Genomic DNA, 24,816 nt, shown 5'->3' on the forward strand with positions numbered 1-24,816 from the left:
TTGCTAAAAAATAACCTATGCCGATATTAATTCTTTATATGACGATTTAAGTAATTCTAACAATTTTTTTTATAGAACAGGGGCCAAACGGGCTGGAGGCACACTTGATGTTAAGTGATACCGGCGCCCATGGACACTCTCAATGCCAGAGGGCTTGCGAGTGCGTTGCCAGACTTTTAAGAATTGGTACGCTCTTTTCTTGATTGACTTAATCGAATTAAACTTACTGTTTCAGTCACCGTGGTTTCTTCGCCGATCACAGAAGGGAGTTCTACCATCGCGGTTAGGTGATTTCGACCTGAGAACAAGAGACAACATATTTATTATAAAGTAAAATATAAAAGAAACATACATGAGGATCCTGTTCCTGCTGTTTAGCGGTGCGTGTGTGTGATCGACATTAGCAAAATTGTATTATCTGCTTAAAAGATAACGCATAGCGTCCTGAGGTCATGGATTCCTGGCGAAACAATAACTATGTTAAAGTTCCAATATATAGAAGGCTTAAATGCTACTTGTATTTATTATAGACCATCAACATTTACCCATGTCAGGTGTCTCCAGTCTACGTCCGGTATAAATTAAAAAACTAATATTTCAATGATTTAATATAAAAGCACATTTCTGTATTTAGATCCCTGTAAGTGAATTCCTGTTATTTTTGCTCTTACTTTTTATTAAATTTTGGCGCGAATTCTAATCTCCAAGGTCAAGTATCAGAGTTAAAGACAGTTCAAACGATGGTTTTATGCCGCCACATACTCTCCACAGACTTTTTACAGCCTATACAAATCAGCAATAAAACTATTTCAGGATTACGATGTGTGTCTAACTCCAAGCTTTGTAGAGAATTGTGTAACCAATTAGACTTCCAAGAGCTTTCTAAAATGAAGCGTAACTTCAAGGCTATTGGCCGATACTTATGTGAAGTGTTGTTTCGTGCGAGGTCTTGCCCGGTTTAAGTACATACTTGGTTTAGAACGTTTTATTATAGAATGGTACCCGATCTCTTAAAACAATGTTAGTTCATAAAAATTTATAAGCTTACAAAAGCGTTCTTCTAAACGTTTTAGATTTTACGTAGAACATATAGGTAGGTATATTAGCTTCTTATAAAAGCTTATTAAGCTGTAAGAATAGTTTAGGAGGACAGGGGAAAGGCTTTTAACCAGTATTAGCGCAAGGAAATTGTGTGTCATGTCAATATCATCGGATTATCGACAACTGACGCGAGCCAAAAAGCTTGTTTTATGACATTACTATAGCTCAGTTTCTATTTTCGTTTGTTTTTTCATCTTTTTTCTTGTTTAACAAGTTGGAGTATTTTAGGCCTGCCTATATGTAGTTGATTTTTGGGTCTAAGACATTAGTGTTTCCTTATCTCTTTTTATCTTTATCGTAAAATAGAAAAGTCCACTAGATTAGTACACGGTCGTGATTAGAACGCACGACCCGAAGAAGAATTGTGTGCTGCAAAGGTTTGCATTACAAAAATGTATTATACCCCGTTCGTGAGACGAAAACAAGAATATATTTTTGTGTGGTTCGTGAGTCAAACTTATTGCCTTAGCAATATGTCTGACTATAGATAGAGATAAAGATGCCAAAATGACACTTATGTCATTGTCAGCCTTACACAACACTGCCCACACTTCTGTTGTATTATTCGTGTGCAAAGTAACAAAAAGTTCAATAGGTGTAATGTAATGTAAGGCTGATATAAATGATAAAATTTGCTGCTGACTAGTTTAAAACCGACAATAAGTATTACCATACTATATAGTAATAGTAATAGTACAAAGATATCTACTTCTTTATAAATTTTTCCTTCATCATCCTTATGGAAAAGCACCTTCGGAAAAAAGAATTCGGACACCTCTCAATCGAATTCTATACAAACATAACAGAAATAGAAATTGTCAAGGGCCGCATAGTTAATATTTGTGTTATTTTTTGTAAAATTTGAGTTCACCGTAATTACACTTATTATTTCATGTATTTCAGAATAATCTATTTATTTATTCTAATACATTACATGTGGTTTACTTTCATAAATAAATAAATAAATCTTTACTATCTTCGAATAAATTATGTCAAGTCTATTAATCTAAATGGATATCGTCCATTTGTCCGAAGCCCAACATCAATCAAGCTTTAACGAAAAAGCCTGGTGGACAAGCCTGATAGGTACACCTTACATCTGTCTGCTCGCGATTCTAAAACTATTGAATGGATTCAAGTGTTATTCTTAGTCATTCTCTATTTAAGAGTGATTCATAAGGAAGGTTTTATATACATACTAGCGGATCCGACAGACGTTGTCCTGTCTACACGTCTTTAATTTCAAAATTTCAATTTTTAATAAGCCATTTTGATGAAAATTATTATTCAAATGTTATGACAATATCTAACGATCCAGCACATGGTCACACACGATATAACACAATGATAACAAAACTTTTTTTAAATTTCGGGACAGACTAAAATTAAAATTCGAATATTATTTAAAATTTGACACTGCGATGGTAGCGCCGTCTGTCGGATCCAATGTAAAACATTCCAAAATCAACAACAACTAATAAATTGAAAATTAATTAAAAAAACATTGTCCAGCGGACAAAATTGTGAATCTAAACCATTCCCAGATCCCCTTGAACACACACAAAAAATTTCGTCAAAATCGGTCCAGTCGTTTAGGAGGAGTTCAGTCACATACACACGCACACAAGAAATATATATATTAAGATAATTTGTCATTTGTGTATATTGGTTTGAATATAATGATAAGATGGTGCGACAAACTTAGGGAAAATATGCACAATTATTCGTGAGAAGCTGGTCGGTAGTTAAACATGAAGGAATTTCGATAAGTCAATAAATAAAATTTGTATTTAAATTATTTTCCTTATAAATTTGTTATTGTTTGTCAAATTTATTATTTTTATGAGGCCAAATTGGGCAAGTGACTGATGTTAAATGATACCCCGCCGGCCATCGTAACTCACAATGCCAGAACTGTCGCAAGTTGCCTTTTAAGAATGTTAAGCAGAGTTCCGCTAATTGAACTACATCTTTCTTTAATTGAAATGTTGTGTGTGTAGCATAAATCGAGGTCACCCTTAATTCGTACACACGCATATAGGTACAAGATACGTATGAAAACACAGGTGAAAACTCCCAGTTATAGTATAAATATTGTCTTGCGTCATAATGTTATTTTTACTTGAAATATGTTTGCTCGTCGCAATGTCAATGTAATGGAATTGAAAGTAAACAAATGGGGTTATCACGTGCGATTTATTTACCTGTAGTTTTTACCCGAGTACCTTAGCCTCATTACATTGATTTAAAACTATGTGTCCTATGAAGCACGCGTTTTAACGTCATCTGTGTCTTGACCAGACTAGACAAGTATTTCATTTTTGATTAAACTATAAAAGACAAAACATTACTGATATATTTATCTGTTATGGTGTGGCTTGTAAAGTTTTAGTTAGATTTTAATACGATAGTAGGTGATAATTGACAGTCTAGTCATTATATCGCAAATAATGAAGCATCTGTAATTTTCAGGTGCATATTGTTAGTTTGTCTTACCAATCTTGAACAACATCTCCTTAACCTATCTTGAAACGGAAAGTATTCTTCTTGTGCAACGGTAGTTACTTTAATTATATTTTTTATAGAATGTATTAACTAAAAATCATTAATATATGGAATCCTAGTGTGGGGGCTAGTTTAACTATACATACATTTTATCTTTAATTTCCTTTTTTTTTTAATTAGCATTTTACTCTTCTTTTTTTTAATATAGGACCGCTAACCATGCGAACGGATATGGCCGAGGCTATACAGCAGAGGAGTATCTATCTTTCCTCAAAAGGCTCTTTATTTAGTTAGCTACGTCTTAACCTTCACGTGCATATCTTGTTAAACTAAACAAATATGGATGATTTAGGTACTACAAGACAATTAATAACCTGATATAGCACCGAACAGCATTTGGGGTCTTGAAGAGCACAGGCTTTACTTAAAGATTTAAGTTGACAGCTGGAAGACAGTACACAAAAGTGCGCGACTTTCCGCGCAAATAAGTTTCGCAATACCGCAAGATTAGAGAGAATATATCGATAAAAAATGTTGTTATGTATAACTTTAGTTAAGAATATATTTTAAAATTCCCTTATTTCATTGACAACGCATTTAAGTATAGATTATGTAAGACGTAGCACTCCCACAAGGCACTAGCTCGGACTAACTAAGTTTCCCATTCACCTTGGATTAACTTTCTTGACCCATTTTATATCGTGAAGTTTAATGGGCTATAAATCCACTCTTGGTCATTTATAAGAAAAGTCCTAGAACTAGATAGGTCCTAAATGGAACCTTGATTCAACAAACAACAAATACATTTCAATTAGTTGATAATACTTTAGTAGATAATACTTAAGTAGATAATACTATTTTTGTATAAGTTATGAAATCAGAAATAACGTGATATTGAAATTACGTTAGAGTAATATTTCTTTGCATCGTTTGTCATGCTTAAAGACAGTAAGACTTCACACACACACAGACAGATCTAATAAATAATAATGAAACATTCTTATGAAGTTAGATAGGAGTAAAGACTTAGTTAAGTATGAGTCCCGTGAAAAACTTATGACATATTGTCATGGCTTGCGCTGAGTTTCGACTCTGGTATAGGTTTTTTTATAATGACTCGATGACCACTCGTATAATGGGATAAACATTAGCATTACCTGTCCACATCTTATCCCAAACTTTCGTACTAACTGATCTAACTGTATATCATGATTCATGTGTCCTTTTCAATGTCTATTGTCTACATGTTTTAATTGCTTTGTTTTTTTCCGTTCCTTTTGTCTAAGTAATAACTTCAGATGTACATTTGTATATCTTTTGTAGCTCTTCACTTATTGAGCTAACCTTATTTTCCTTACAGCCTGGAAGAAATTAAAAGCAACAAGACCGTTCATTGCCCTCCTTTATATTAAATAACTTTAATTGTACCGTATTTCTTACAACGAAGTATTAATAAAATAAATATTATTTTATTTCTGCGAAGTTCTAACTATGGTAGGTATTATAAACTGTTAAAATCAAAATTAAATTTGAATCTTACTTTCACAACTATAAACTTACAAGTAATTTTTTCTACAGCCCTATAACGACGTCCTTGATAGGATAAACGCCAAAATAATGTTTACCAGCCGTTTGTTTATTCTGTGGTTTCGAGCACGTGTAGATAAGGACTTTTACCGAATTTTGTATTCGTTAAATGTGTGTATAAATATTTTTTTAAACAATTACAAGAAGAAGATTTATTAGCTTTTGAAATGATTCAACACGTGCTAACAAACAGAATTAAACAACTTTACCTTATGCTTTCACCGTATATTCCTTTAAATCAAATGAAAATGTTATTGGCTGAGTTTCAATAAGTTACGATCGCTAATAAAAACATCATCATCCAGGATTGCAAACACTGTGCCTATTTATGTTCTATTATCTATTATTAGTTCACAGCTACACTTCATAACACTCTAATACGAAAACTTAGATTAAAGAAATCTATGAAATAGTATTGAACAAAATTACAAGCATACTCAGTGTCATTGTTTAAATGTTAACTTATTTTAATAATGATAAAAGCCATTTATATCAGAAACTTTACATTTACATATATATCATGTCTATAATTTCTAAATATCTGTGTGCTCTTTTTTGACAAATGCCTCTTCCAAATCTCGCCATGTCTGTCTGCACCTGGTCTATACCTACTAAATTGTCTTCCTCTTTTGTATCTTTTGCACCAGTTTAATACTTTTTTGCTCCATTTTCTGTTCCCACTTAAGTTTATTTATTTCAATGTGATATTGATTTCCTTAGTTATGCTTCCAAATGGTTTATTCTTTTCCCTATCGTTTATCTATCATAATTAAAATTAAATTTTGTATCTCGATTTCACCAATTATCACTGGACGACTCAATGTGATATATTGCTCTTGGTTACCCATAGAACAGGCGTAAGTTTTTATATAATGGGTAATTCAAACTTTGTAAATTATTGCATGCCAGTGGCATTCCACACGGCTATAAAACACAGAAATGTTTCATCAGCTTACACTAATGGCACGTTGGATAGGCACTTTTGCGGAGCAATTCATTTTAACTATGATTTATACTAATGACTTGCACTGAAGTACGAAAGCATACTTCGATACTACATCGGTTTACTGTATGAAATAAATTCTAAGACTATAACTAAACTTCGTTAAGAGCGCTTTTTGTATCAGGTCGTTCCTATAGTATCATTTTTGTAATATGTAATCATTAAATTCTATTTTATCTAACGAACCGCAATAGTTGTATAGATAAGAATTATTTTTTTTCAATTTTTGCTTATTCGGAAGTAGAGTTGTCTATGAGACTGAAATGGTCGATCTCATATTGCGAAGATGTTATACAAATAGCCGCCTTGGTGCGGCGTACTGAGATACGATCATATGCCAAAGTTATATATCATAAATATGCAAACGACTATGGAGGCGTAGAATAAAAATAGTTCGATCATCTCTAACGCGGGCTAATTGTATCAATCAATCCTCTGGAGACGTCATACAGAATTCTAATCCCGTCAAATTGAGATATTGTGATTTTATTTACGATATGTTTTATTAAAAAGGATAAGAATCACTAAGCTAATCTTTACTCATTTGCAACTGGTATTAACCTCATTGTGAAATTCTCTGCCTGTACCCGTGCATACCTGACAGACATTTGAAAAACAATACTCTGTCGATAAAACCATTTTGCTTTTATTATTACTACTGCTGTATTTCATGTAATTCACATAAAAACTGGTTACATATTTATTTATTAATTAACACTTCATTACATTACAATATAAAAATTAATTACCTTCTTTATGATTCGCTGGCATTGTTTCACCTCGTTGAAATCCCTGAAACAAAAACAATATATTTAAAATGTTAAGAAACAAATTTCGAAACAATAACTTTCAAGCGTAAAACACAATTTTCTTTAAGACGACGAAACTTTCGGCAAATGGATGGTGATTTTGATTAAATGAGATGATAACGTAAAATTAAATTTAAAAAATATTTTGTTTCTGACACAAGATATATACTTTATAAAATTAAAATACTAATAAATATTGGACATAGGTATGATATATGTTTAAAAAAAATTCTAACATGTATATATAATTAATGTTATTATACATTTATAGATATGTGGCAAATTTTTATGTATTGTATCGTATGCTCACATCATGAAATAGTCAAATATAACAGGCGATGTAAACACACATATTTAAACCGATTAGTTACATATGACCAGTTGTATATAAATAAAAGCCTTTCGGAGGGAAACAGTAAAAATTTTCCACAACAACGACTTTGGGACTCCTAAAAAGGGATCTTTGGGGTCTTTGATCCTTATCCAAATCCTCTTTAGTAAATGTTACTGAGAATTACATTTTGTTATATAGCTTTATAATTTAAATGTAAAATCCCTTAAGGTCTGAGCCTCAAAAATTTTACTTTATTATTATTAGTTTTTCCAACTGGTATGAAGGTGACCAGTCTTCTGTGCCTCACATATGCCGACCTTTTGGATCTAAGGCATTTTTGTGCCAAGGCAAGGTTTCCTCACGTAATTTTACTTTACCGTAACATTTACTGTGTTAAATGCGTATATAGACCGGAAGTCCATAGGTGCTGAGCTGGGCATCGAACCTTCGACTACAGGGATGACGGTCAAAACCTCAAGCCACTAGACCAACTACTAAACGTAAAACAGACAACGAAAATGTGCTATTTGCATTAAAGATAAACTTTAACTTTTACTAAACTTTTAAAAAAGACTAACTTTTAAACTTAAGTTTAATGTTTTAATTTATTTTTAGTTTTATTGTGTATGAAGCTTTATAATCTTATTTCCATTCTAATTTAATATTATAAAATCTTAATGCCAAGAATTTTTTTTGCTTACATTATAGTTTACCCACATGCAATACTCTAAACGCACAAAATATGCTTTCAACCCATATTTGCCGAGCATTTGTTGATTATGGGCTATACTTTGGACTTATTTGCGGAGTGACAAAATTGTAATGTAATGTCTGTAGCACTGATATTAAATACTACAGAACTTTATAATTAAGTACAGATATCGCTCAATTTATAAATCATATTATATGTGATACAGAATAGTTCTTACCTATTTGACAGCATAAGCACAAATTTATCGGAATAATATTAGAAAATAGGTTGCTGAAATTGTTTCTACATTAACAAATATAGCAATTAGGAGTGTAATGGCCACCCGTCGCGTTAATCATCGAAACTCGATTCCCGTCGAGTTTACTATCTAGTTCTTAGTAATAATTATTATTTAATATGAAACCCGTGTTTTCAAAGTTTCCACGAATCATATGGACGATGAAAAGAAACAAAATATAAAAAATGTTTTTAAATATACAGCTTTGAATCGAAAGTAAATTTTTTGTGAAAATGGTCAAAGATAAATTAAACCACTGAATAATTAAATGACGATGGGCGAAGAAAGTACGTTTTTGGGAAGTTTAATGTAGGTTTGCGTTGTGTATGATGTGATGTAATCGGTGTTTGTTTACAAAATAGTCGGCAATCGGCATATTACCATTAAGTTAAATTTAATCGTTAAAACTTTTGTTTTATCGTAGAGTTTTGAAGAAAAAAGTGCCGTAGGGCGCGCTCAATTTTCAGCATTGATGACGACTTTGACGATAATAAAAACAAAAAGTTGTTTTCTCATAACTTTTATAAAAACTAATTAAATATAATTGCTGTACTAATAGCCAATTAATTTACTATAGATCTTGCATGAAACATCTAATTACTTTCATCAAGAAATACAGTTTTATGTACGTCTTCAAACTTAGAAAACCATTTTTTTGTCTCCGTGGAACAATTTTTTTATAAAATATCATATTCAAAATATTTATTCCAGTAACGCTATTAGTATATCCAAACTGTTATAATACGGTATTTAAACATTATTATTAGAATTCATTCACACAAGTCAAATAAAGTACCAAATAGCTATGCAACACATAAATTATTCGGAAGATAAAATTTCCGAAGAAATTTCGCGCTACCTGACAGTCGTGAAACGCAACAATACTGTTTATCGTACCAATAAGTAATAAATAATTTATTTGGAACTTATCCGGACATTGTGAAACAGGCCCTTAGTCTTAAACTTACGTGATAAATAATTTAACAGTTCTAATGAACTCACCTTATGTTAATAAGTCCTCTTCATACGAATCCATCGCCGTCTGAAACAATAAACAAGGGATATTAATTCTATAAAAGAAATGTTTTATTAGTATTTATTCATTTTTTAAACAGTTGAATTGAGAAAAACTAGCTGAATCTGTTTCTGCTTCTTTAGTAGTTTCTAAAATCGTCAACCTCTTACATCCGACGACGACGTTTTCCTTCACCGGTAAAGCAAGTATTAACAATATGATAAATGTAGCAACAATGTGTTTAAAATTGTTTTTTGCATTTTATTTGGTTACAATCCTATGTTGCTCAGAAGCCTCCCGATCTATAAATCCGGCATTGATATGTTTCACTTGCAAACTAACATTAAAAAATGCATACGCAAATGGAATGCTACGTATCACCCGTAAGTCTATTGTCAACTGCTTGCGAAATGTTGTTTGTTTAAAGACTTTATGATTATTACGGAAGAGCAAGGAAATTGCAGAAATTTACGTTACACATTAATCCGAAGAATTTCGTCAGGAGACTGGGTAAACAAATTTTAATTAGACGGTCCGTAGTCAATAGAACAGAATAAACTTTCAAACACTTGTTCTTTGTCATGAATAAATATATTGAGGTCTGCGAATGATTATAACAATCCCGTGGACATATATGACCTAATTCTGTCGCTTTAAAAACTTACGTTTTTAGTTTCGTCACATATACGTCAAAAGGATTATATCAGTTTTTAAAACCTCGAACGTACTTTCCAAAGAATTTATATTATTTACTACGAGATTTAATTTATTCGAACTATGCATGTTCATCATTTACACAAAATCTTTTTTTAAATATTATAATGATCGGTTTTCGTTTTACCTACAGTGCGTGCCTATGTTAGTAGCTTCAATCTGCATTGGGAACGCTCCCTTCTATATCTCTGACAGCGTAGCGATCCTGAAAACAGGCAGACCGCCATATTTTAGTCAGGCCTGCCCTGCCCTAGGAACACTAGTTTTACACGTAGAAAAAGAAGAAAAATCGGTACCATCACGATAAATGATGATGATATTTGAAGGTAATCCACAACGTGAGGAAACTGGGCATAGTACCATTAATCGTCAGGCTCAGAAGACTGATTATTTACTTGGCTAATAATAAAAAATATTAATATATATAGGATACGGAGTCGTGGAATAATAATAATTAAATTTATAGGCAGCAGTTCATTAAATTAGTTGAACGTGTGGGCACCTGAATATAATAATATCGCTAGTAAATTAAATTTAAACTCAATTAATTTGACTTACTTAACGAACTCTAAATAATGTTTGACACATTTGGGTTCTATAAGTAAGCACGAGACAGACTTTCACAAACATTTTCTTATGTTTAGTTTATTTTAATTTAAAAACATATGAACAGAAATGGTATCAAATTGTAAGCGAAATAATAAATTCCGTAGTATGTTAGTTCTGTACAAAAATTTCACAATGCGTGCTAATGAAATAGAGAGTGCTACGACAGCTACGACGTAGCCTTTTATATTAAATTTAGGGATTAACTTACACTTAGGTGTCTTTTATACTAACGCCCGAACCCAATAATTTATCCACAATCCAATCACACCGTGACAGTCGATCGATCTACTATCTGCATCCCAATAACCAAACCCTACGAAGACAATCCTTATTTGACGACGGATAGAATACAATCTCTTCGCTCTTTACATCATTAATATTGTTATGCCTCGAGTACTTGATGGATAATGATAATACACATCGTAATAATTAAAATATCGTCAACCAGCAATCAGAGACAACTCGAGCCTTTGATAAACACCACAATCGATATTCTTCGAGCGTTTAATAACATGCCAGAAGCAGTCTGAATGATGTTACAATTTGAATAACTTTTTTGTTTGGTATATGTTCATTTTTCTATAAGATAAATCAATTTCAATGCGCTTTTTGCCAACGTAATTCTAAATCACATTACTTAAGAACATAGATATAAAAAAATGTATCGAACTATGATACTTAGAGAAGGAATGTTTAAAAAAAACTAAGTTTCGATAAAAATATTTAAAAACTGCTGCATGCTTTACAAAAATATGCTTTTATAAAAGAATACTAAAATTAAATGGACATCTTTTTTTATTTATTAATATTCTCATCGGGCTTCTTATGCAAAGAATACTTATTTTTGACTTAATTTTTGCTTAATCATTCTTGAGAAAATAAGAAGAATAATTAAGCATTTTTATGGTGAACGAATGTTTTAAATCGGACAGCATTTTAATCTGTTAATTGCATACATACAAATTACAACAAAACTCAATCTTATTTGTTAAATTACAAAAGAAACAGATGTTGCCGCGACATCAACATGATAATTTAAAAAATGCTACATTGTAACTAACATTGCCTTCATTAGTACTTCAATTCAAAATCTTAGTTTAAGCAAAAAAGGATTAACGGTACAAAACAAATCTTTATTACTTAATTCAAAATCTTGTTTTATGGCATACATACCTTAATACAACATAATTATGAAATTCACACTTTAATAAAACTTAATACATTCCATCAATATCCAATTCAATAGAGAAGTTGTATCGTGAAAAGTCTTTCACTCGGAAAATTGTCTCGCGTGCGTTCATCTCAGAGTTCGCGTGGGTACTGACCGTATTGAGAACTATATACAGGAAAACTATGTGCTTTTTCCTTCAATTAAAGATTATACTTAAAACATGAAACCACGCGACTACTGGGTTTTTAGTACGTTATTATTACTCCACCTATGCTATGTTTTTGTTTGTACTTATTTATTAGAAAATAACTTATGAAACGTCAAAAGGACCCAAGAATGGCCTGTTTCAGACGCAGATGTTTGATATCAAACTTACGTACAATAAGTTTCAAGATCCGTGTATTAAACCATTAAAAAATATCTAGAATATAAAAAACAATATGCAAAAACTATTCCTAATGAAGCTCTTTCATAGATGATGGATCAAACAAAAGAGGTACTTTTGCAAGAAAGGCCAAAATTCAATTATTCTACGAGGTTTCAAATTCCTGGTAAACAAAAACATAGGGGAAAAAACACCAATGATAAAAAAAATAAAGCTGATAAAACAGATGTAGGCATTTTCGTTTTTCTTAAAATTTATTATATTCTAAACCAACAACATTCTGTGGTTTATGTGAGTAGATTGAATATTGGGTACGCGAAACTCATTCGTCTGAATGCCAAAGTATATCGCCCATTGAAAATGAATCCCTGAATTATAAAGATTTGTGAGAATCGTTGTGATAAAGATGGTCGTTCCAACACTTTGTTTGATCTTTGTTTAATAATTTGTTAAAACTCCTATTAGTCGTAAGAACTACTTAAAATGTTTATCGTGCATACCTTTTAAAATTCCTTCAACACGTGAATAAATTAAATAAAATCTAAATAGCCATTCGAATACCAAAATTTATTTAATATAAAACATTTTCAGTGTTACTTAGGTATAGAAAATTAGTACTTTGTGCAAATAAGAGTGTATATTCTTTATACGCGAACGTGGATATGCACAATGTTTGGCGCATATTTTGTATAACTCAGTTAGTCAAGGTCAATTTACCTGAGTAAAGAGTTCTTCAATTTTCACACCTACGGGTAATGGTAAAAAAAAATAAATCAATTAAGGTGCTACCTTCTACTTTAGATCTGTGTTTCTGTTTCTTGATCATTTCATCAGCTAGCGCACGACCTCGACTTTTTGGGTCTAAGGCAAGCCGGGGTAATGGTCAATTATAATTAATTTACTATGAATGTTACGCACTTAAAAACAATATAATTTTTACACTATGTATATGACTGGCTCATTAGTTGGTTACATACTTTATTCTTCACATTATTTCATTCTAGATATCAAAATTCAAAAATATAATAAATAAATAAACATCATTTACATAATATTAATACAAGTTAAGCACTTAAAATATGGTAAATACAAAATGGCCCTTCTGACGCTGAGTTGTTTGCTTTTAAATAATACTTTCCATTTTGTTCACTTTATATTAAGGTACACTCTAGTACTAGAGAGCGAATGAAATATGTTGTAGTCGAGATTTCATTGGAGTCATTAGAGTAATAGCCGGCTTGATTAAAGTTCACTGAAGTTCATGAAAGTTTTGCGAGAGCATTGACTCGTCACATTTTGTCTGAATAGACTTTAAGAAATTAAAGTTTAAAATAATTTGTCTCTGCTTTATTAAACGTATACTTAATTTGTTTTCAATTAAAGCTTGTATATTCTAATTTATGCTCAACTTTAAGACATTTGTGTTTATATAAAACAAAATGGATAATGATTTAAAACAATATAAAATTATTTATCAGTTATAATGATAACTCTTGGTTATGTTAGGTGGCGATATTTCCCGCCGTTACCAGTCGTTTCCCGAAGTCAACACTAACATTTTGAAAAGGGCACACACAAATATTTAATGTATTTCATAGATATAACAGACGTCTTTAATCGTCAGTTGAGTGAACTGACATAAGGTTTGCGTCGGTTTATATAGTGGTATTATGTAAATATTTAAATCTTTTGCTGTAAAATGTCGTACTCTCTGATATAGCTTTTTCTATATGTAAGTGATTTTGTATGTAACATAAAAAATAGTTGCCGCATTTGGGTGACTCGTAACGGTAACATATTTTGTTAAAGATATTGAATAACTGTTTCAATTAAAAAAAAATAGGTGCCCTAATGTAAATCTGTGTTTTTAATACTGGCGATTAAATAATACTCAATACATAAATTTACTTGACTCTACCAAAAAAGTATTTCATAATTCTAATGTAGGAGCATGTGAAATTTTCTATTTTAATTACAATATCATATTTGAATTGTTATTGATGCTTCTAGAACTAAATCTTGTTTAATGAAACGCATTTACTTCCAAAGCGAATGAAATCCTTTGAATATAAATCAGGAAAGTGAGAAATACATTATGTAATATGTAAATATAATGGTGTTTGTTAGGTGGGTAAGTAGCCTGTAGATATTGCAAATTCACTTCAACCAACGATATATTCCATTAAGAGCAATATGGATATTTGTAACACGTTCTCAAGTTTTTTAAGCATTGTATTTATAAAGATCATTTTCTTTCTATACAGTGCCATTGAAGTTTAATTTTTTACCAAACAATTAGTAAACTTTAAATTCATGAATAAGAGCTAACATTTATTTTGAATGGCGCTTTTGTCGCTATGGAATTGAACATCTGAATATCAGGGGAGTAATAAAATAAACACGTAACATTACATCAACAATATCAATTAAAAAGCCCGCACAAGTTTGTGCATAAAACGTTATTGCTAAAGTTGAAGCAAATGAAAGGTCTTGTGAGTAAACAAAATCATTAATATTTATACACGATAAACAGAAAATATATCGCGAGCCTATTTCGGTAAATTTATGTGTCACTCAAGACCGAATATCTATTTAAATAAATATCAAAGCGAAATAAATTGGTGCTTTCCAGGCTTACAAAATCTGTTTACGATAATTTTATCGCAAATTTACACTTAAATATAATAATATTAAGCTAATATTTGAGTCTTTCTTTTTCTATTCTTATTTAATATATCAGATCAATAAGATGAAATGTAATTTGTTTTGTTATACGCGACAAATGGCGGGTCATAGCATCTGTGAGTATTAAATCAATACTATTTTAATTAAGAAAAGTTATTCGTTAATTGCTGGGCTTATAAACTTTTTGCAATTTATTATTTTTGTCCTGTTACTTAGTGTTGTAGGTTGCTTGTTTATGCAATAAGTTTCAAATTACAATGAATGTATCGAGATAACATAAGTTGTTTGTGAAAGGCGAATGATCCATTGAAATTGACCTTGTTTGAGCGACCTCTGCGGTGTAACCGAAGAACAACAGATAATGTGACATGAGAAATAAGGCTTTATTTTATTTAATACTACCGTCCTCTTGTGGCTTTTTCCAAAGGTAATAAATATTTTCAAAATGTGAATATCTATTATTATTGCTACTAGTAGTAGTAATCTATCCAATGTATCAGAGTTTTCTATAAAAATCTAAACAATTATGATGATGATTACAAGTACATAAAGTACGTAATAAAATATAAATGTAATTAATTTTATATTATAACTTAGCCTCCTAAAATTCTAGTTTATAGACTTTAACCCATTGCTTAATCTATAAACGAGCGTTTAAGGGTTGAAACCGTCAAGTTAATGCTAGGATGAGGGTATTGTAACCCTATGAGATATGAGCATATATGACAAAGCTCAGTGGAGCGGAATCCAATTTTTCACGAGCCTCGTCACTCGACACAGTCCACAGCACAAGCCTATGTGACCTGTAATTTTTTTACTAAAAAGATTTCATATTACTCAGAGGTACATGAACTTTCCTCTCCTTAAAATAACGAGTAGGTAATTCTCTTTAAAGTGATTTGAAAATTTTATTAGATATAACCACATCGCGCAACACTGTTTCCGTTACAAATTTCTTTAAGTATGATAACTTGCTTAGAGATAATACAAATACGAGTAGGTATAAAGAAAAAAATTGTCTGTATTATTTTAGTATCCTTCAACAATTTATCCCAAGTTAGAAGTAATTCGGCTTCGAATATACGAGTCCCTTACCAAATGAAGCGTAAACCGGACCCCAGATACGCCTACTTGAGTGATGTGTGTACATTGAAGTTGGTATTGAGACTTGAGACTTAATATGACTCACGTAGGACAAAATCCAATTGGTCATTAATTTACTACTTAAGTCTGAACTCTGAATATAATTGTTGGATCTCTTTTTCCTTTCTATACAAACTAGCATAGCATACGAAGGACTAAAAACCTAAACGTATATATATATATATATATATATATATATATATGTATATATATAATATGTATGTCATATATATACTTGACTATATTTCAATATTTACAGAAGAAATAAAGTAATATTTGTACAACACTGTTACAGATACTCAGTTAAAGAGAGGCATTTCTGTCGCTTATAAGTAAAAGGATATTTTTACTAATAACAAGGTCTATTACTCAACATTCAAGAGTTATAAGGATAAAATGGATTCATTAATGATTTTCCAAAATACCGACGTTTGGTGTGCACGAACAATAACACTTTAAGAAGTATTCCTTCTTAACTGTGAGACTTTGTATCAGACTTGATACAATCTTGATACCCACTAGGCCCTAAGAAACTGATGAAACGATGGCGGTTGATACATTATTGACTATATAATTTCAGCGGTTACTCCTACCATTTTTGGATTTAGATGTTACATTGGACAAAAATGGCCAATGTTTCAGTATTTTATAAAAAAAACAAGTTTAAACGTTAATCCATAATGTTCTTTGGCAAATGTGTTTAAAAAAATGCAACGTAAATGGAAAACACATAGGGAAAAGATTCAATTTACTACGTACCACTAACTAACATTTCTATTACTCACAACTTGTAAATAATATCGTATGAATTAAACAATTTATGAATGAATTGCAATTTATGCTAGACGTAGTTTCACGTCATCAAACGTTTTCCTCACAAATACGTAAGAATCATCAAGTTATGTTAAAACAAATAAAAATAAAACCTATAAAATATTATATAAAATATAGGTTTTATTGTGAATAATCTAATAAATAAAATAGTGCATAGGAGCCAGGCTTATACATTAACTTATATATCTTTATGGTTTGTTTTTCTATTAGTTCACGTTTATCAACGAATTCTATACTTCTTTCGTTATTAACCAAAAATTTACATATTTTTTATTTATATTCTTTATATATATATAAACAAATAATTTACACAATATCGCTACTGTGAATTCACTCTGCGAACATACAAATATGTCGAAATTGTACATTTAGAGTCGCAAAGAGTTTCTTGTTCCCAAATTCCCAAACCGGATCCCAAATCATAATAATACGTATTGATTTGGGAACTAGTAGTAAAGGTAAATTTAGTCCTTATTTTTTTATATATTAATAATTTAAAGTAACCAATATGAATTATTGATTTGAATTTTTCTGTACAGGCAAAATCATCTGGGCTTGGCACTAGTTACCAAAATTTAAGTCTAAAGCATGATCACTTCCAAGGCAGTGTTGGCGAGCAGCATGAGACTACGATAAGAGAAATCAACCAGTCACTGTATCAGTATAGTACTCATCAGTAAGGGAACCGACATGCCTTAGATCCAAATAGTCGATGGTGTGTCAGGTAAGCTGCCATCACCTCCACCACATACCTAATAAAAAAAACAAATCACAAAACAGATACAGAAATCTGCGACAATTGGTTTTTGCTTTCCTCGTGTTTTGCTTATCGTAATTGCTATATAATAACTGGTAATTGCATACAAAGAAAACTCTATGCTCAGTCGGAGCTCAAATGCAAGGTCGCAAAATTGATCTCAAGTTTAATCACGGTAATTATAACAAAAACATGTTATTTTTATTCAAATTATAATAGTGACATAATCGTATTTGAATTAATTAACAGGAATTAAATTTAAAATTATCACAAGTTTAGTTTCCTTATGATAGCTAATACTTGCCTGTAGTTAAGAAAAATATGATTATGGTAACAAGGATTTGATAAATTGCCAGTACGGGAAAACGTTGATTTCATATTATGTAAGGACCTAATATTTTGGCAATGTCTAGTGTGATGTTGTTATTTTGGTAAATGTTACTCTGATTGAATTTCTTAAATGTCTTCGTCTTCAACTAATGTGTTCGAAATATATGTATATTAATAAAACTATCTGTACAAACTAAATGAATAGAATATCAAATTTGAAGTAAATTTTTACAACAAAAATATAATTAAATTTCATACTACCAGAAATAAAATCTGTAAAGAAATTCACGCATCATAGTGACTAGTTCATTCCTAGTCATTTAAACATCGATGCTTTATTTACATAGTAAATGTATTATTCCTAATAAATATCTCTGGACACAGGCCTAAGACCAGTATACGTAAACGAAGGAGGAGTTGGCAAGTTACAACATATATATATATGTAGCTGCCACCTAGACGCTATTATACTGTTTGATAACGCCGTTGTCTCATAAAGCTCAATAGCGCGTTACAGTATCACGTTAACCTCAAAGAGTTCACATTTTCACAAATAAAATCGTATAAAAGAAGATTTTCAATTTATTACTTAATGTTTTAGTAGAATGTTTATGGAATTTCGAAAATTCAATATAAATATAAGCAAATAAAGTCTTAAGTGACTGTACCACCAAGTGACCACCGAACATTTTTAGATGTTTGAATTGATTGATGAATGAAAAACGGTTTAATGTAGAAAGTTGTCAATACCTTTATTGTTTTTCGAAGTAATCTTATTTCCCCTTAGGCCTATTCTCCCTTAAGGCTCTCTTCTATGAAATTGTCGTACGCTTTCACCACATCTTTAGGGCTCCTAAAGCGAATACCTCGAACTTTAACTTTAGTTAATAGGAAAATTAAAAGTATTACCTCGACACCTGCCAAATATTCAACAGTCCGTTTTGCGCAGTGCGCTGAAGCATTGTCGTGGTGAAGGAGGTTCCTCCCTTCGAGGGCGCTGCTGTCGATTTTTTTTCCAAGTCAACAGGAAACAGTGATTGACATACCAGTCTGCAGTAACTGTCCTTCCATCTTCAAGCACAAATGTTGCGAAATTACTTTTCCGTCCAAAGAATGAGGCAATCATCTTTTTTCCTTGACATCTTCCTTTCTTTACCTTAGTTAGTCGAACCCCGAAAGGAAACATCCACTGAACTGATTGTCTTTTGGTTTCGGGTTCGTTGCAATATTCAGCCTTCATCACCTATGCCGATGTCAAAAACAGCATTTGAGTCACCGCCGTTGAACTTATCTTAACATTAATGGACACCAGTCCATGCGAAGGTGTGAGGAATCCATCTAGTACAAAGGTTTCTGACGCCTAAATAGTCGTGAAATAATTTTTTACCTTCACTCATTCTCTTCATCATTACCTTCAGTAGTCGCTGTTAAATGACGTCACTCATGAGATTGCTACGTCCACGCTTAAACTCTTTAAAACAATTGCAAATAGAGGAACAATATGGGGCTTTATTAAGAAATGCTAATCACATATCAAACCTTTGTTGTTAAGAAAGCCCACAACGAAAGTCATAATAAATCATTGACTCAAAATTTTATCACGTTAGGTTAGGTTAGTTTTAGATTTGCCGCCAACTCACAAAAACAAATGACAAATGAATGCTACAAATATTCCACATTATGTTACTAAAGAGTTCTAAAATTGAAATTCAAAAAAGTTTTCATTAGCAATGTTTCTGACTGGTCGGTTCTAAACATTTTCAGTGTTACCCACGTATAATTTGTTTGGAGTGTATCAAAACAAGTCTTAATAAAACATAAAGGTTATCTGTAGTCCCTAACACAATATGTTGGTAATTCATTTTCCCTCACTCACGTGATAACTTCCTTTGACAGGACAAATTACGAAAACGTTTTACTGAAATATTGTTTGTTTACGTACTGTTTATTTTCTATGTAATAAACAAGCACGTTAATATAAAAAAATATCTCATTCTTAATCACAAAAAATAATGGAAATATCGAGGTAACTCAAGAATTAGTAGAGTGCCGTAAGGCATAAAAATGGTCAAACCTCGGAACCCAGGGCCAGTCAATGAATCTGTATATCAAGTATGAGACTGCATTATTAAAACCTCAAATAAAAAAGTTAAAAAAAAAAAATTGACCGATCTCGATTTTCAACAATTTTTAACAACAATTTACTGAAAAATGAGAGGCGGAAGGGGGAAAAAGTGTTTATAGCGAAAAATTTAATTTTATTTGTAATAAATTATATGTGCAGAGTAACTTCAATGTTAATTTATTAGATTATCGTAAAAAATAAGTTACAAAAAAAATTTATCATTTACTATACACATTGTTACATCATTGTACATTATTGTCGTCGTCGTCGATCTCGTTGATATAGATTGTAGGTGATGGATGAGTGCAGCTGTCACCATTGCATTCTAAGCAAGCTGCAGTGCAGTTCAATCCACTTTTCCTGCACCCACAAGATGCTCCACAACCTGTTTTGCATGAGCAAAAAATAATTTTTAATAAAGATTCTGGAGCTGGTCGTTGCGTCATTGTTTGCGGTGTCAATATTCCGCATTCATATTTCCAGCCCCATTCTTCTGGTAATATTTCTCTTCCAAGCCATGTTTGATCTTGCAAAAATACTCTTTTAAAGTGTTCAAATGCGCTATCTGCAGTGGGTGGTAATGACGGCAGTTTAACGCAGGTATTTTTAGCAGTTGCTTTCAAAAAAGAGTTATATCTTAATGCATTAAGATCTTTTATTTTCTGGGGGGCACCGTATAAAGCAAGAGTGCATGTAACACCAGCCTTAAAAATGTCATCAGTATTTTCGCATTCATTTTTGAAGACTGTCGCAGCATTTTGCAGGTCTGGTCGCTTTTCAAAATTTTTTGCAAATACGTTTTTGCCACGTTGGAAAAGCTAAGCCAAGCTGATGTCGTGTCACACCCAGTGAATGCATGTAAGAACAGAATATGCTCTTTACACTTAGGTAATATTCTCTCTAAGCATTTGGAAGAGTACGTTTTTTGCGGTATTTTGCCTTTGGATGGTTTTCGAAAATAAATTTCTCGGTCTGTTGGTAAGAGAGCAGTCAATAAAACTAAAACATCTATATCTACTAAATCTAACACGCCTACAATTCTTTTATGAATATTGCGACAATATTCACTTTTGTCTTCACATATCAAACTTACTATATACTTTTCTTGAAATCAGTACTAGTGACGTAGCTGATTTGTTGTCTTGACGACTTGGACTTCCTTCTTTCCTTCATTTCAACCGCTTCTTTTTCACAAAAGAAGCACCTAGTTTTCTAATCAAAATCAATTGAAGTAGCTGTTCGAAGCTTTTTTTAAGGTGGAGAGCATGCAGATGTGGTGTTCTTTTTTTAAAATAAGAATTAATGCATCCTTTATTAATATATTTTTGTCTGCATACCGAATGCACGTAGACAAAGTCGCGAGTATTTATATACTGAGAAAGTCCATCCCCTCTTTCCGCAGATGCAGCTTTTAATGATGATATGCCTCTAGTGACTTTTATAATATCTCCTAGTTCAGAGCTTCTAGCTCTAACTAGATCCGATTTTATCACAAATGAGGCAATCATTGCTTGTACTATCAATACTGGATGGTTCACCCATTGCGACACGTGGCTGCAACAACAATTATTAGTAATATTAATAACTAACTTTTATATCATAATTAATGATTTATATTATTAAATTCTACTATTATATTCTAACTTTTAACATCGATTTATTACAAAATATTCATAACTATTTTCAAAAGCATGTAATATAAATGAAAAACAAATACTTACAATTTATGCCACTATTTTCAAAGTTTTTAAAACTCAGTAATGTTCAGTAATTAACTTTTATCACACTCACTGCACAATAATATAAACATTAATTTTTAATAAACAAAAATCTGAAATAAATATTTTTCGGAACGAAAACAACAGCTACGTATTAAGTCTAGCAAGTTACAACGTGTGCTATCCAGTATCCTGTGAGGGCCCGCCATGAACAATACCGAAGAGCTGCTGTTATCCCCTCTATTCTCCAACCCGACCTTCATCGGTATATCTGCAGTCCCTAAAGATCCAAGACCAAGTTTTCAAGTTTGTAATAGTTGTTCTTTTTAAAATATGACTTTTGACTAATATAAATCAATGAAAACTCCAAAAAATTAATAATTGTTTATAATAATTTTTAAAAAATTGAGAGCGCGAAAAAAATTTTTTTTAACATTTTTCTATATACTATTAAAAACATATTTTCAAGGTTTATATTAAGATTCATTGACTGGCCCTGGATTCCGAGGTATAAACCTTACGGCGCTCTACTAAATCTGTAACTGTAAGAATACAGTATTATTTTTATTCAATAAAAACGAAAATACAATATCATTTTTTTGAAACAAGAAGGTAGTATGGTTATATTTTTAGTTTTCAGTCATCTTTTTAATTTGGTAAAGTAATGAAATTGAACCTTTCGGCATACTACATTCTACCGGCATTTTATTTAAAATAGAGCATTTTCTTATGATCAAGTTATTTGCGTTCCCAAAATAATTGGAATAGAATTGTTATATTTTTCCAAAAATTTTTACAGAACAGGGGCAAACGGGCCGTTATCAATAAAAACCTTTTAGATCTGGACCTCAGATTCAAGTAAAAAAGCATGCGTAGAGAACCCTTTGCATCTTCTGTATATATCATGAGTGTTCCTAAGGAGTTTGGTATCATCGAAAGTCTTGGCCATATACTGAATTCATAATGTTTTAACGGCTGTGTTTACCGTTTAATAGAATATGCTGCCAGTACGAACTGATACAGCGTCCACGAAAAGAGCCTTAGCTTTAAGATCACATCTATGCCATTAATGAAAATAAATACAACGAATATTAAATAATATGAAAGTATTAGTTTACTATTTTTATCACCTGTCGTGAAATAATATCTATTTGTAAAATAAATTGCCGCCATTACCGATATAAGACAGCAAATTTAATCAGCTGAAGAGGCACGACACCACTCTCCCATATTACTCTACGATATTGACAATAATCTAATGTAGCGATCAACTTTAAAATATCAAGACGTATAACGTTACTAGCTGGTAACCGCAGTTTTTAATAACGAAAAATTATTTTCAAGAACGCTATTTATATGTATTTTTAATTTCCATCAACCTTCTAATCTATTGTTGTATCCATGACTCAGTTCTCAGCTTAAAAACCTTTTTTAGTTTGTTTTAAAGCCAAAGTTTAAACAATAATATACACATCCCGAACATATAATATTCATTGTCTATGCCCTAGGATCATTACGGACACCAAAGGTTCCGTAAATAAAAATTTGCGTAAAAAGACTAATAAACATTCAACTGTTACTAACTACGGAACACTGGAGATTCTTACGAAGGTCCAATTAAGTGTTGCTAAACTCATTATCGTCACATCATACACGAAGTGTGGGGTAGGTAACATTATGCAACACTCGTCGCATGTTTTGAATCACATTAACACACTCCTTGCGTAATTAAGAGCTTCAAACCCCTACAATAATAATTCAAATATATTTACGAATATTAAAATTGTGAAAATGATAAAACTATTTATTTTCTTAGAATGTCGAAATTTCGAAGACATTACCATAAAGTTATAGTGGTTGGGTATTTGATTTTTCACTTTGCAATATAAACATATTTACAGTTAGAGACATTATTAGAGTGGACTTGTAAGGGCCATATAAAGGCAACGTAAATTCGCCCAATAAAAATGGACGCAGAGTACCATGGAAGATGTACAGTTTCCTTGTAACATGAGTTGAACGTACCCATAGATTTTACATGTATTCAGATAATAAAATTAAGTAAAATATGTTTTTTGGTATAGATAACAGATATACGCATGCATAAGTATCTACCGTATCAGCCGGCTTGTAGGCCGTCGAGAATTCCAGATCTACAATCCTGTATTACTAAAAGTAGTGGGGCATTATTGGTCTCGTCTACCTTGAGCGTGTGGTTAAATAACAGCTTTGTTCTTTTTATGCACATAACACTCAATCATTGGGTGGAAAAGACCATTAGAAAACTGGCATGCCTTCAAACCAAAAATCATCACCATCAAAAGACAAATTACTTTCTAATGAAGAAACAGATACGAAAATCATGAATTTTTGTGTCACTGTTAAATTAAAGGGAATTTACAAATTGTGAGATAAATAAACATCTATAATTCAATAAATTATTATAGAGAGGTATTCCGTTATTTGTAGCTACTTGAAAATATAAAAGATTAAGTCTGGGTCGACCTGGCCAGAACTGAACAAACAGCGATAAAAAATAAACATGTGATCCTCGTTACTTCAATATAAAAGTATTACAAACAATATATATGTTTATGTTGAATTTAATACAAAGGAGCTCTTCAGTCAACTAACGTCTGAAAAAATATGTAACAACGACAATTTGGTTTAAGTATAGAAGTTATTTTCTATCTCTGTTATCTATTGATAGCAGTGACCCACCAGAAATTCCAGTACTTTAGGAGTGTGAGAAGAATTATATTATTATATTTTAATGTATTAACTTTTACACAATGCGATACTTCATGTGATACTTCGGTTAATCACTCGGTACAATTATACCATTAGTGGGCTAACGTTGGTTCAAGTCTCAGAGGTCAAGGATTTGGGAGTTTATTTTGATACGAATCTTGGTTTCGCGCGACATGTAGAGATGGTATGCAAAAAGGCGTACAGAAATCTGGGGTTCGTATTAAGAACAGCTTGTGGCTTTGAGAACATCG

The 24,816-nt window shown here is 31.6% G+C and overlaps 1 protein-coding gene across 2 annotated transcripts in view; it reads right to left on the reverse strand.

Moving 5' to 3' along the window:
• LOC110992313 (adenylyl cyclase 78C) overlaps positions 1 to 24,816 on the reverse strand; it is a 63,188-nt gene that overhangs the window by 33,360 nt on the left and 5,012 nt on the right. For both annotated transcript variants that reach the window (XM_045629819.1, XM_022258072.2), the window contains exons 2-4: positions 9,331 to 9,370; positions 6,946 to 6,988; positions 228 to 298 (exon numbers count right to left, since the gene is read on the reverse strand). In XM_045629819.1, the coding sequence (XP_045485775.1) occupies positions 228 to 298; positions 6,946 to 6,967 (93 nt within the window). In that variant the 5' untranslated portion in view covers positions 6,968 to 6,988; positions 9,331 to 9,370. The remainder of the gene's footprint in view (positions 1 to 227; positions 299 to 6,945; positions 6,989 to 9,330; positions 9,371 to 24,816) is intronic.

The sequence above is a fragment of the Pieris rapae genome, chromosome 10 (genome assembly GCF_905147795.1).
Source record: "Pieris rapae chromosome 10, ilPieRapa1.1, whole genome shotgun sequence".
In the NCBI taxonomy this organism is placed as follows: domain Eukaryota; kingdom Metazoa; phylum Arthropoda; class Insecta; order Lepidoptera; family Pieridae; genus Pieris; species Pieris rapae.